This window comes from Microcaecilia unicolor, chromosome 6 (genome assembly GCF_901765095.1).
Source record: "Microcaecilia unicolor chromosome 6, aMicUni1.1, whole genome shotgun sequence".
Classification (NCBI taxonomy): Eukaryota; Metazoa; Chordata; class Amphibia; order Gymnophiona; family Siphonopidae; genus Microcaecilia; species Microcaecilia unicolor.
Window position 1 is genome coordinate 189,433,653 of NC_044036.1, and position 12,658 is coordinate 189,446,310.

The window sequence follows — 12,658 nt, forward strand, 5'->3', positions numbered from 1 at the left end:
AAAATCCATATACACAATATCAACCGGCTCGCCTTTATCCACATGTTTATTCACCCTTTCACTTCTTGCAACACTCCTTGGCTCTTGGTTTCTTTGTCAATTGGCATAAGCTGCTGTCATAGCATTGTCTGACAGCAGATACACCACTTTGTTCTGCACAAGCTGTTTAGAACTAAATGCATGACCTTGCCTTCGAACAAGTGCTCAGCCATGAGGTTTTCTCTGTTGATCACCGACCTTCAACCACTTTGTCCTTATAGTGACCACAGCAGCCTTCAATGCTGGCATCTGTCATCAGCAAAATCCAGTCTGGAGTTTCCAGATTCATCCTTTGCATCAGGTTTTCCAACTGAAGCCACCCCTTTGACTGTTTCTCTCCTCCCCACCATAAGAGGAGGACCTCTTCCCAATGCTGGCTCTGAGGAAACCTGCGGGATTGCTCAATGCAATAGGTGTATAAGAGCTCTGGCCAAAGGAACCAGTTCCCAGGTCCCTGCCTCGGAACTCAGGACCTGGAGATAATCCTAGGCTATCAGCTTGAGCTTCCATAGTAGACTTTTTATTTATTCTTACAATCTGAGTTGCCTTTATTTGGACCAAAATACCTTCCCAATGCTGAGTATTGAACAGAGCTCCCAAATACTCTATTGTCTGTTGTGACAAGGAAACAGGTAGAGCTCCTACAAAAAAGCTTATTTGGCCCTTTTAAGTGTCCTACTTACCAGAGGGGGGGGGGGGGGGGGGGGGGGGGGGTCAGAAATCTCTTTCCCCTCATTTTACTGATCCCCGTAGGAACTATGTTCACACTGTTAGGGAGGGAGGGAAACCACTACTACTACTACTTAGCATTTCTATAGCGCTACAAGGGTTACGCAGCGCTGTACAAGTTAAAACATGGGGAAGGACGGTCCCTGCTCAAGAGAGCTTACAATCTAAAGGTAACAAGCTATGTAGTCAGTGTAGGTATCATGAATGGGGAAGGTCGGTTAAGCGCCAAAAGCAAGGGAGAAGAGATGGGCTTTGAGTAAGGACTAAACCCAGTTCCTAAGCAGGTTGTACCAAACAGCTGGGGTGGATCACTAGGCATCCAGGGGGAGGAAAGACCCAGACAGTTTTCCTGGGAACATGATCATTATACATTCCGCCTCAGGGCTTCAGACTGCTTCCGGCTGGCTCTGTTTTAGAAGCCTGCTTGAGACCAGAGGAGCAGATGGAGTGGGCATAGCGAGTCAGGTTTCTGAGGTCCAAGAAAACAGCCTTGGGGAAGACATGGACATCTCCTAACTAGATAGTCAGTTTTCTGTTGCTGCTCTGTGATTTTGGGTAGATTTCTCAGTAGTTTCTAAGAAAAAGTGAGAGATCTGTAGGTTAGGAAAAGGGGTGGGGTGTTCTGCCGACACAGGACCGGTTAACAAACGCTACAGTGTTCTGTGAGGGTGTTTCCATCAGTGGCATTGCCAGACCTGAGATTTTGGGTGGGCCCAGAGCTAATATGGGTGGGCACGCACTGTGTATATAAGTATGAGTAGTGTCTCTTGGGATCCTACAAAATAATGCCTTAGAATTCACTTGATGATGGATTTCTAAGTAGTCTGCCCAACAGCTGCCCTGCATCAATATAACCACATACATACTTAATGGAAAAATTGATATTTTTAAATATAATTACATTATCCTATTATCTTAAAATTGATCATACGTATGTCTACTACAACAGCAAACCTCTCAACACACATGGCAGGACCCTACAATATAATTACATAGGAAAAATATATTCAAATTCTGGTGGCACCTCAATAATAGCAATACAAAATTCCTTCACTGCCAGGTGCTTTGTGAAGTAACACTAAAGCCTGCAAAGAAGCTTCTTAATACCAATTCTGAACACAAATACTAACAACTGTACTTTTATAAAGACAGCAGTGAATATACATAGCAGGAATTTGCATTCCATTGGAAAATTCAGACAAGTCAAACTCATAACACTACACAAACCACACGCCAGCAGATTCTCTCACCTTGGTCACATACCAACCCTCATGAATTACAGAATAGAGGACCAAAAATTACAAACTGTCCTGTAGCCTGGCATCAGCCCTTCCCTACCCTCACCCATCCCCATAGCCCAGCATTAGCCCTATCCATCACTTCCCCATCATCTATCCCGCAGCTAGGCATCAGTTCTACCCTAGCTCCCCCCCACCCCTCCCTATAGCCTAGCATCAGCCCTGTACTACCATCTACCTGTCTCCCCCCCATAGTCTGGCATCTCCCCTACTCTTCCCAATCTCCCCCTCCCTCCACCCTTAAGCTCATCAGCAATCAGCATTAAATGTAAAACATTTTAATTTTTCATGATTGGGGACTGCAGAGACAACCCCCACCCAAAAGCCAACATAAAACACCTTTTTAAAATTATTATTTTAACCTGGGCACTGAACCCATCCCTGCCCAGAAACCCACCAACGTATCTCCGCACCCCCCCCCCCCCCCGGCACTGCAATAAAGAGCCCACAATGACACATATTTGTTTTACCTGAGGAGACTTTGGGCTGAAGGTGGTAGTGATCAGTGGTGAGGCAGGGCCCAATCCCAGATTAGCTGAGTCCAGCCCTGAATAAAAGCCTCCCCAGTCCCAATCGCATCCTTCCCTGGACCCACTGCCTCTTCCATCCTTGCCCTGTTGCTCTCACCCCTTTCATCTACCCACCGTAGCTGCAGATGCCTCCAGTCTAGCAACAGCAAGACCCGACCCGGTGCCTGTTTCTCCCTCTCTGCCCTTTCATTCACCCACCGTAGCTGCAGATGCCTCCAGTCCAGCAACAGCAAGACCTGACCTGGTGCCTGTTCCTTTCTCCCTCTCTCCCCTTTCATCCACCTGCCGTGCAGCACGATCCCTCCCGTTGCACCTCACCGGGTCCGCACTAATAAACAACCAAGGCAGAGGCGCGGGACCGTGGCTCTCTGCCTGCCGCTACTGTTTCCTGTGCCAGTCCTGACTCCTCCCTCTTCTGTTCTGAGGTAAACTTCCGGGCTGGCCAATATGGAAGGCCTTGAAGTCCGGCAGAAGAACTTTATACCGGATTTGAAAAGTCACTGGCGACCAGTGATGATCTTTGAGGAGAGACCCCATCGTATTTGCTGGCAGGGCAGAAACTCTGATGGCTGTGTTTTGTAAGGATTGCAATTTTTGATTAAGAAATATCTGATGCCGAATTTTAAGTGATTTGAGAGATTAGGTAGTTTCCTTGTACTTTTTGGTTCATGTTCGTTTTTTTTTTTTTGTTTGTTACCTGCATTGAACTACATGTGGTATTTGTGGTTTATAAGTGTTTTATGATAATAATACTTGTGTTGCACCAGCAAAGATAATGTTACAATAGTCAATTTTGGATGTGAATAGCGTCATGAGTAAATTTATGTATAGAGCATACACATCTGTGCACCACTTTACAGTAGATTAACAATTCTTACGTATACTGTAGATCAGTGGCTTTCAACCCAGTCCTTGGGGACCACCTGGCCAGTTGGGTTTTCAGGATACCTACAATGAATATTCATGAGAGAGATTTGCATGCACTGCTGTAGATAAAACACTTGTATGCCAATGGAGGCTGCACCCCTGGTTTCCATGATCTGAACTGTTGTCTGAATTTACATCCAGATGGGCTCTGAAACTGTTGAGACCTGGTTTTAGTGGTTTGGACATTGGGATTTACTAAACTGCATTAAACTGAGCTTTCTGTATGAGTTTTCTTTTGTTTTTTCTTTTTGAACAGAGGAGAGAAGCACTCTGCTCTGATTTGAACACGTGCACTGCAAATGAGTACTAACTTTTAGTTGACCTATGAGGTCATTTTTTGCATATCTGGGGCAACTGAGATTGAGACAAACTTGGGAGAATATAGAGGGTGCTTGGATCAGAGCTGTTTTATCTTGATCAAGGTTTTTTTTTTTCACAAGAGGTTTTCTTCTGTTGTTTTTTATTTTGTTTTTGTTGTTGTTTATGCTTGTAAGGACTTTGGACTCAACCCTATTGTTTGCCTGGAGCACAGCCCTGAATGCCTAGGACAATAAAGCTTTTCTTTCATAGCGAGTTCTTTACTACATGATCTGGCTGCCTTCCTGTTTTTCTTCCTGGAGTTCTGCAGTGTTAAAGCATCTGCTGATTGCCTTGCTGTTCACCAGGGAGTTTAAGTACAATCTTCTGCCCTCCATGCTTACATCGCACCTGCGCTACACTCTGGCTGTGACACTGTGATGGAACTAATTTTCTATTTGCTGAGTTCATCACCCAACCCAGCTCTTCCAGAAACTATCACACGCACAGTGGTTTCCTTGTTCTCCTGACACAATTTCGCTCTAAGCAGTTGTCCAAACATACAAGTTTCAAGTTTATTTAATACTAGTAAAAAAGCCCCGTTTCTGATGCAAATGAAATGGGGGCTAGCAAGGTTTTCTTCTGTGTGCATGTGGGAGTGTGTGTGTCCCTGCCCTCTGCCCTCTCTCCCTTCCCCTGTGCTGTCTGTCCCCTCCCCCCTCGGAGTCGAATCCTTCAGTGTTAAGTTTCTTGCTGTGCTGTGTTTGTGTTACAGAGATAGTGAGGGCTTCTGCCCTCTCTCCCCTCCCCCCTCTGAGTCCTTCACTGTTACAGAGAGAGCGATTTGATTTTGTACTTTGCTGTGTTTTCCTTCACTGTTTGTGTTACAGAGAGAGCGAGGGCGGGGCAGACACTCATGGGGAAACTGGATATCTCTCCCCCTTCACACTTCCGGCTGGAGGCTTCATTTAGAACGTTGGTGGTGCCTTTTATATATAGAGATTTGCTATCCCGCCCATCAGACGTATGTCTAGGCAGTTTATAGACTAAATAGTTACATTAAAAGAAGAGATAAAGGAAAATAGTACATAAGTAAGACATAACATCACGTGACTAGAAGGGGAAAAGGGAGGAACTACAATATAGACAGGATAGGAGGAAGGGGAGAAGGTGGAGGGAAGTGCTTTAAAAAAAATTGTGTGGTCAATCATGTTTAATCTCTAAGGACAGTAAATAGAAAATTAGGAGTATGTATCTGAAAAAAGAAAAGTCTAAAGTTCTGATTTTAAATGTCTGAAGTGAAGTTTGATGACAAAGAGACTGTGGAAGTTTATTCCAGTGTTCTGGTCCTTGAACTGAAAAAAAATTGCTTTACTAGTATGTTCATGTGTAATTTTCTAAAAAGACGGTATTACTAGTAAACATAGGTGCACTAACACACCCACTCGCCTCAATGTTCCTGCCACTAGGAACTACTCTACTGAAGTTCATATGAGATCATAGAACATGTCAGCCAAAAAGGCTGCCCCTCTCTCAAGCCAAGCCACTTCTGCTGCTATCTCCCAACTGCCCTCCAGAGCTTCATTGGTAATTGTTCAGTCAGTTGCAGGGGATATGATCTACAAAATCCAAAGAAGTTAATCGATTTTTCACTCTTTCAAAAAGTACAAAGACGGGGGGACGGACACTCAAGGAAGTTACATGATACTACTTTAAAAACAAACAGGAGGAAACAGTTTTTCATTCAACAAATAGTTAAGCTCTAGAACTCACTGCCAGATGTGATATCAGCAATTAGTGTACCTGGGTTTAAAAAAGGTTTGGACAAGTTCCTGGAGGTAAAGTCCATAGTCTGCTATTGAGATAGACATAGGGAAAGTCGCTGCTTGTCTCTGGGATCAGCAGCATGAATCTTGCTACTATTAGGGATTTTGTCAGGTATTTGTGACCTGAATTGGCCATTGTTGGAAGCAGGATATTAGGCTAGGACCACTGGTCTGGCCCAGTATGGCTTACAGCTCTCCATCAAAACAAGTGGAACCATTATAAGCAAACGTGGGGATGGTTTCTAGAATCTCAGGGGTCTTTTACTAAAGATTAGCTTGAGTTATCTGCAGCAGGGCGCATTTTATTCCTATGGGCCCTGCTGCAGATAACTCAAGCTAATCTTTAGTAAAAGACCCCCCTCAGTGGGAAGAGGTGTGGAGGGAGGAGGGTATGCACATTATATGCAGGTACACACCATCTGCTCATGACAGAAAAATACTTAGGAGCTGAAGGTAGTACCAGCTTTCTTTAAGGGGAGGGAAGTCAGCGTTGACCATTTTTTCTCTGTCTTCATCTACTGGCAGGAGGATCTATACCATCTGGACAGGTCTGGCACAGATAATAATGAAGCACTTTTCACTCAATTGTCATCTCACATGCTTCTCCCTTCCTCACACTCAACTTTTGCTTCCTTCCTCTCTTACACACTACTTATCAAAATACATAGATTTCTATCTCCTCCCTCTTACAAACACATGCCTTTGTCCTCCACCCTCACACCCTCTTTAATATCATATACACTTTTCTTCCCCTCAAACACATTATTGCCCCTACACCCTACATACCATTGCTTCACTTCTCTCACACACACAATGCCATTCTATTTTCATGCACACTTTTTCCATCTCACTCTCACATATGCTATTTTTGTCCTCTTCATTCCTCAAACATATTCTTAGCTGTCCCACCTTTCTCACACTCATAACTTGCTCCTTTTCTGTCCTCACCTCTCACACAGATGTTTTGCTTACCTCCTTTTCTTTTCTCTCCAGATATGCCAGCTCTTTTTCAGACTGTTTAATTTTCATATGGATGGCCATATTTTGCTGAAACAATAAAAGTACGCAAAGTTGGTTTAAAATTTAGGAAATTACAGTTATAAACTGTTTATGGACTTGTATGAACATTTTAAAGAAGGAAACTGTGAGGTCTTGCTCCTAGGAAAAGAACACCCTGATGTGGCTCTGCAACACAAAAAATAAGCATCATAAGTCCTGGACATTCAGGCACACTCTCAAGTCATCTTAAACTGAAGCCAGGAAAGCACTTATGCTGAAATCCTTTAAACTACTATGACCCTTGCAATTCTTATCAAGTTGTCTGTTTTTGGAGAAGAGACAGCTGAGGGAAGACATAATAGAGGTATATAAAATAATGAGTGGAGTGGAACAGGTGGATGTGAAGCATCTGTTCACACTTTCCAAAAATGCTAGGATTAGGGGGCATGTGATGAAAGTGATGTAGTAAATTTAAAACAAATAGGAGAAAATTTTTCTTCACCTAACGCGTAATTGAACTCTGGAATTCGTTGCCAGACAACGTAGTGAAGGCGGTTAGCTTGGCAGAGTTTAAAAAGGGGTTGGACGGTTTCCTAAAGGACCAGTCCATAGACTGCTATTAAATGGACTTGGGAAAAATCCACAATGTCGGGAATAACATGTATAAAATGTTTGTACGATTGGGTAGCTTGCCAGGTGCCCTTGACCTGGATTGGCCGTTGTCGGGGACAGGATGCTGGGCTCGATGGACCTTTGGTCTTGTCCCAATATGGCATTACTTATGTACTTATACTCTGATCCAAATGAAAGTTCTATCAATTGTGTTCTGTGAAGTGCTTTTTGAACCTCGCCCTATCATCATGCTGCTGTGCAGCAGACCTGTGTGATTCTCAAGGCCTGGGTGAGGAGACATCACAGCTAGGGTTACCTATACGTCTGGTTTTACCTGGACACGTCCTCTTTTTAAGGACACGGCCGGGCAACTAGGCAGGTTTTGCCAGCCTGCCCGTTTGTCTAGATTTGAGGACGAACGGGCAGGCTGGCGGGCAGGCCTCCGGTTGTCCTATTCCCCCTCCCCTCCTTTACCTTAGTGTTGTGAACTGGTGGTTTAGTGACCTCTTCGGGGCAGGAAAGAGCCCCCTCTTTCCTGGCCAGCACGCGTCTGCAGACTGTCTTTCTCCTGATGCCGATTCAAAATGTATGCTGAAAGTCAAGCGGTGGCCTTGCGAGACTTCCGCAGAAGTCTTGCAGGGTCACTGCTTGAACTCTCGGCAGCCATTTTTAATCGGCAGTCTGGAGAAGCGCCAAGCAGGAAAGAGGGGGCTCTTTCCTGCCTAAAAGAGGTCACTAGACCACCAGGGCACCACACTAAGGTAAAGGAGGAGAGGGAAGGTGTAGTGAATGGAGTCAAGTGGGTGGAAGGAGGCTGTAAAATCGGGGAAAGGAACTAAATGAGGGAAGAGAGAAGGAATCTGGCTTTTTTTTTGGGGGGGGGGGGGTCAAAGTGACGGGGCAGGGCGGGGTGTGACAAGGGCAGGGCATGACAGGGGGTGGGGGTGCAACAGAGGGTAGGGCATGTGTCCTCTTTTTTCTTAGGCAAATATGGTAACTCTAATCACAGGCAAATTCATCATACATGTTTAACAGTTTCTGGAGGGAGCTCAGGACTAGCCCCTGGCTAATATTAATATTGAATGGCTGCTGGGAGGATCACAATATTGGGGAAAATCTCTGGGAAGCTGGGGAAAAAAAGCTCACAGTGTCATATCTCAACAGAAGCAGGTTGCAGTTGAGCTGGAGGAGTGCCTAGTGGTTAGAGCACCAGTCTTGCAATCCAGAGGTGGCCAGTTCAAATCCCGCTGCTGCTCCTTGTGATCTTGGGCAAGTCACTTAACCATCCATTGCCTCAGGTACAAAATTAGATTCTGAGCCCTCCTGGGACAGAGAAATATCCAGTGTACCTGAACATAACTCACCTTGAGCTACTACTGAAAAAGGTGTGAGCAAAATCTAAATAAATAAAATGAGAAGTGAACTGCAGAACCCATTAAAAAGAGAGATTAGAGAGCTGATACAGCAAAGATTATAAACTGTAGAGAGAGGAAAACCATATATATTTCTTGATGTTAATACTCCTTTGGGGAATATGGTTGTTTTGTTGGTAACTAGCTGGGCTGAGTCTGAGGTGTTGCAACATGAGTGTCAGTGCTAGTACAGTGAATGATACATACCTGTAGCAGGTGTTCTCCGAGGACAGCAGGCTGATTGTTCTCACGACTGGGTGACGTCCGCGGCAGCCCCCACCAACCGGAAGAAGCTTCGCGGGCGGTCCGCACGCAGGGCACACCCACCGCGCATGCGCGGCCGTCTTCCCGCCCATGCGCGAGACCGTTCCCGCCAGTTGAATGACAAGCAAAAGATGAAAACGCAACTCCAAAGGGGAGGAGGGAGGGTAGGTGAGAACAATCAGCCTGCTGTCCTCGGAGAACACCTGCTACAGGTATGTATCATTCACTTTCTCCGAGGACAAGCAGGCTGCTTGTTCTCACGACTGGGGTATCCCTAGCTCTCAGGCTCACTCAAAACAAGAACCCAGGTCAATTGAACCTCGCAACGGCGAGGGTATAACAGAAAATTGACCTACGAAGAACACTAACTGAGAGTGCAGCCTGACCAGAATAAATTCGGGTCCTGGAGGGTGGAGTTGGATTTACACCCCAAACCGATTCTGCAGCACCGACTGCCCGAACCGACTGTCGCGTCGGGTATCCTGCTGGAGGCAGTAATGTGATGTGAATGTGTGGACAGATGACCACGTCGCAGCCTTGCAAATCTCTTCAATAGTGGCTGACTTCAAGTGGGCCACTGACGCTGCCATGGCTCTAACACTATGAGCCGTGACATGACCCTCAAGAGCCAGCCCAGCCTGGGCTGTAAGTGAAGGAAATGCAATCTGCTAGCCAATTGGAGATGGTGCGTTTCCCGACAGCGACCCCTAGCCTGTTAGGGTCGAAGAAATAAACAATTGGGCGGACTGTCTGTGGGGCTGTGTCCGCTCCAAGTAGAAGGCCAATGCTCTCTTGCAGTCCAATGTGTGCAACTGACGTTCAGCAGGGCGGGTTATGCGGCCTGGGGAAGAATGTTGGCAAGACAATTGACTGGTTAAGATGGAACTCCGACACCACCTTCGGCAGGAACTTTGGGTGGGTGCGGAGCACTACTTTGTTGCGATGAAATTTGGTATATGGAGCATGAGCTACCAGGGCCTGAAGCTCACTGACCCTACGAGCTGAAGTAACTGCCACCAAGAAAATGACCTTCCAGGTCAAGTACTTCAGATGGCAGGTATTCAGTGGCTCAAAAGGAGGTTTCATCAGCTGGGTGAGGACGACGTTGAGATCCCATGACACTGCGGGAGGCTTGATAGGGGGCTTTGACAAAAAGCAAGCCTCTCATGAATCGAATGACTAAAGGCTCTCCAGAGATGGCTTTACCTTCCACACGATAATGGTAAGCACTAATCGCACTAAGGTGATTCCTTACTGAGTTGGTCTTAAGGCCAGACTCCGATAAGTGCAGAAGGTATTGAAGCAGGTTTTGTGCAGGGCAAGAACGAGGTTCTAGGGCCTTGCTCTCACACCCAAACGACAAACCTCCTCCACTTGAAAAAGTAACTCTTTTTAGTGGAATCCTTCCTAGAGGCAAGCAAGACACGGGAGACACTCTCAGACAGACCCAACGCAGCAAAGTCTATGCCCTCAACATCCAGGCCGTGAGAGCCAGAGACTGAAGGTTGGGGTGCAGCAACGCTCCGTCGTTCTGCGAAATGAGAGTCGGAAAACACTCCAATCTCCACGGTTCTTCTGAGGACAACTCCAGAAGAAGAGGGAACCAGATCTGACGGGGCCAAAAGGGGCGCTATCAGAATCATGGTGCCGCGGTCTTGCTTGAGCTTCAGTAAGGTCTTCCCACCAAAGGTATAGGAGGATAAGCATACAGAAGGCCGGTCCCCCAATGAAGGAGAAAGGCATCCGACCGCTAGCCTGCCGTGTGGTCTGAAGTCTGGAACCGAACAGAGGCAGCTTGTGGTTGGTCTGAGAGGCGAAAAGGTCCACCGAGGGGGTGCCCCACTCTCGGAAGATCTTGCGTACCACTCTGGAATGGAGCGACCACTCGTGCGGTTGCATGACTCTGCTCAGTCTGTCAGCCAGACTGTTGTTTACGCCTGCCAGGTATGTGGCTTGGAGGAGCATGCCAAACTGGCAAGCCCAACGCCACATCCCGACGGCTTCCTGACACAGGGGGCGTGATCCGGTGCCCCCCTGCTTGTTGACGTAATACATTGCAACCTGATTGTCTGTCCGAATTTGGATAATTTGGCAGGACAGCCGATCTCTGAAAGCCCTCAGTGCGTTCCAGATCGCTCGGAGCTCCAGGAGGTGATCTGCAGCTCCTTTTCCTGGAGGGGACCACAGACCCTGGGTGTGGAGCCCATCGACATGAGCTCCCCACCCAGGCGAGATGCATCCGTCGTCAGTACTTTTGTGGGCTGCGGAATTTGGAATGGACGTCCCAGGGTCAAATTGGTCCGAATGGTCCACCAGAGCAGTGAAGTGCGGCACTGGTGGAGAGGCGGATGACATCCTCTAGATTCCCGGTGGCTTGGAACCACTGGGAAGCTAGGGTCCATTGAGCAGATCTCATGTGAAGACGAGCCATGGGAGTCACATGAACTGTGGAGGCCATATGACCCAGAAGTCTCAACATCTGCCGAGCTGTGACCTGCTGAGACGCTCTGGTCTGCGAAGCCAGGGACAGGAGGTTGTTGGCCCTCGCTTCGGGAAGGAAGGCCTGAGCCGTCTGGGTATTCAGCAGAGCTCCTATGAATTCCAGAGACTGGGTTGGCAGGGTTCCTGCCTCCGAGGTGTTCTTGACCAGCCAATCGTTGAGATATGGGAACACGTGCACTCCCAGCTTGCGTAGATACGCCGCCACCACCACGAGGCACTTTGTAAACACTCGTGGGGCAGAGGCGAGCCCAAAGGGCAGCACACAATACTGAAAGTGCCGTGCGCCCAGGCGGAATCTGAGTACTGTCTGTGAGCTGGCAGTATCGGGATGTGAGTGTATGCGTCCTTTAAATCCAGGGAACATAGCCAATCGTTTTTCTGAATCATTGGCAGAAGGGTGCCCAAGGAAAGCATCCTGAACTTTTCTTTGACCAGGAATTTGTTCAGGCCTCTCAGGTCTAGGATGGGACGCATCCCCCCTGTTTTCTTTTCCACAAGGAAGTACCTGGAATAGAATCCCTGCCCTTCCTGCCCGGGTGGTACGGGCTCGACCGCATTGGCGCTGAGACGGGCGGAGAGTTCCTCTGCAAGTACCTGCTTGTGATGGGAGCTGAAGGATTGAGCTCCCGGAGGACAATTTGGTGGCAGGGAGGCCAAATTCAGGGCGTATCCGCACCGCACTATTTGGAGAACCCACTGGTCGGAGGTTATGAGAGGCCACCTTTGGTGAAAAAATTTTAACCTCCCTCCGACCGGCAGATCGTCCGGTACGGACACTTTGAGGGGCGGCTATGTTTCCCATGGATCAAGTCAAAAGCCCGTCCCCGGCTTTGCTGTGGAGGCGCAGGGGGCTGCTTAGGCGCACACTGTTGACGAGAACGAGCGCGCTGTGGCTGTCCCTGTGCCTGACGAGGCCTTCGGGCCGGCTGGGTGTACCTACGCTTTGCAAAAGAATAGGGTACAGCCTGCCGGGCCCGGGAAAAACGTCCACCTGCTGAGGTGGATGCTGAAGGCGCCCGGTGGGAGGCTTGTCGAGGGCGGTTTTCCCGCTGATGCAGTTGGTCAACAGCTGCTCGACCTTCTCACCAAAAATATTATTCCCCCGGCAAGGGACGTCGGCCAGTCTCTGCTGGGTGCGGTTGTCCAGGTCAGAGGAACACAGCCATGAGAACCTGCGCATCACTATACCTTGGGCCGCAGCACGAGATGCCACGTCACAGGTG

The 12,658-nt window shown here is 47.8% G+C and overlaps 1 protein-coding gene across 1 annotated transcript in view; it reads right to left on the reverse strand.

Annotated features, from left to right (window-relative positions):
- Positions 1–12,658, reverse strand: part of RBM6 (RNA binding motif protein 6) — a 631,054-nt gene that overhangs the window by 60,145 nt on the left and 558,251 nt on the right. The window contains 1 exon segment of the mRNA XM_030205417.1: positions 6,619–6,693. Within this exon segment, the coding sequence (XP_030061277.1) occupies positions 6,619–6,693 (75 nt within the window).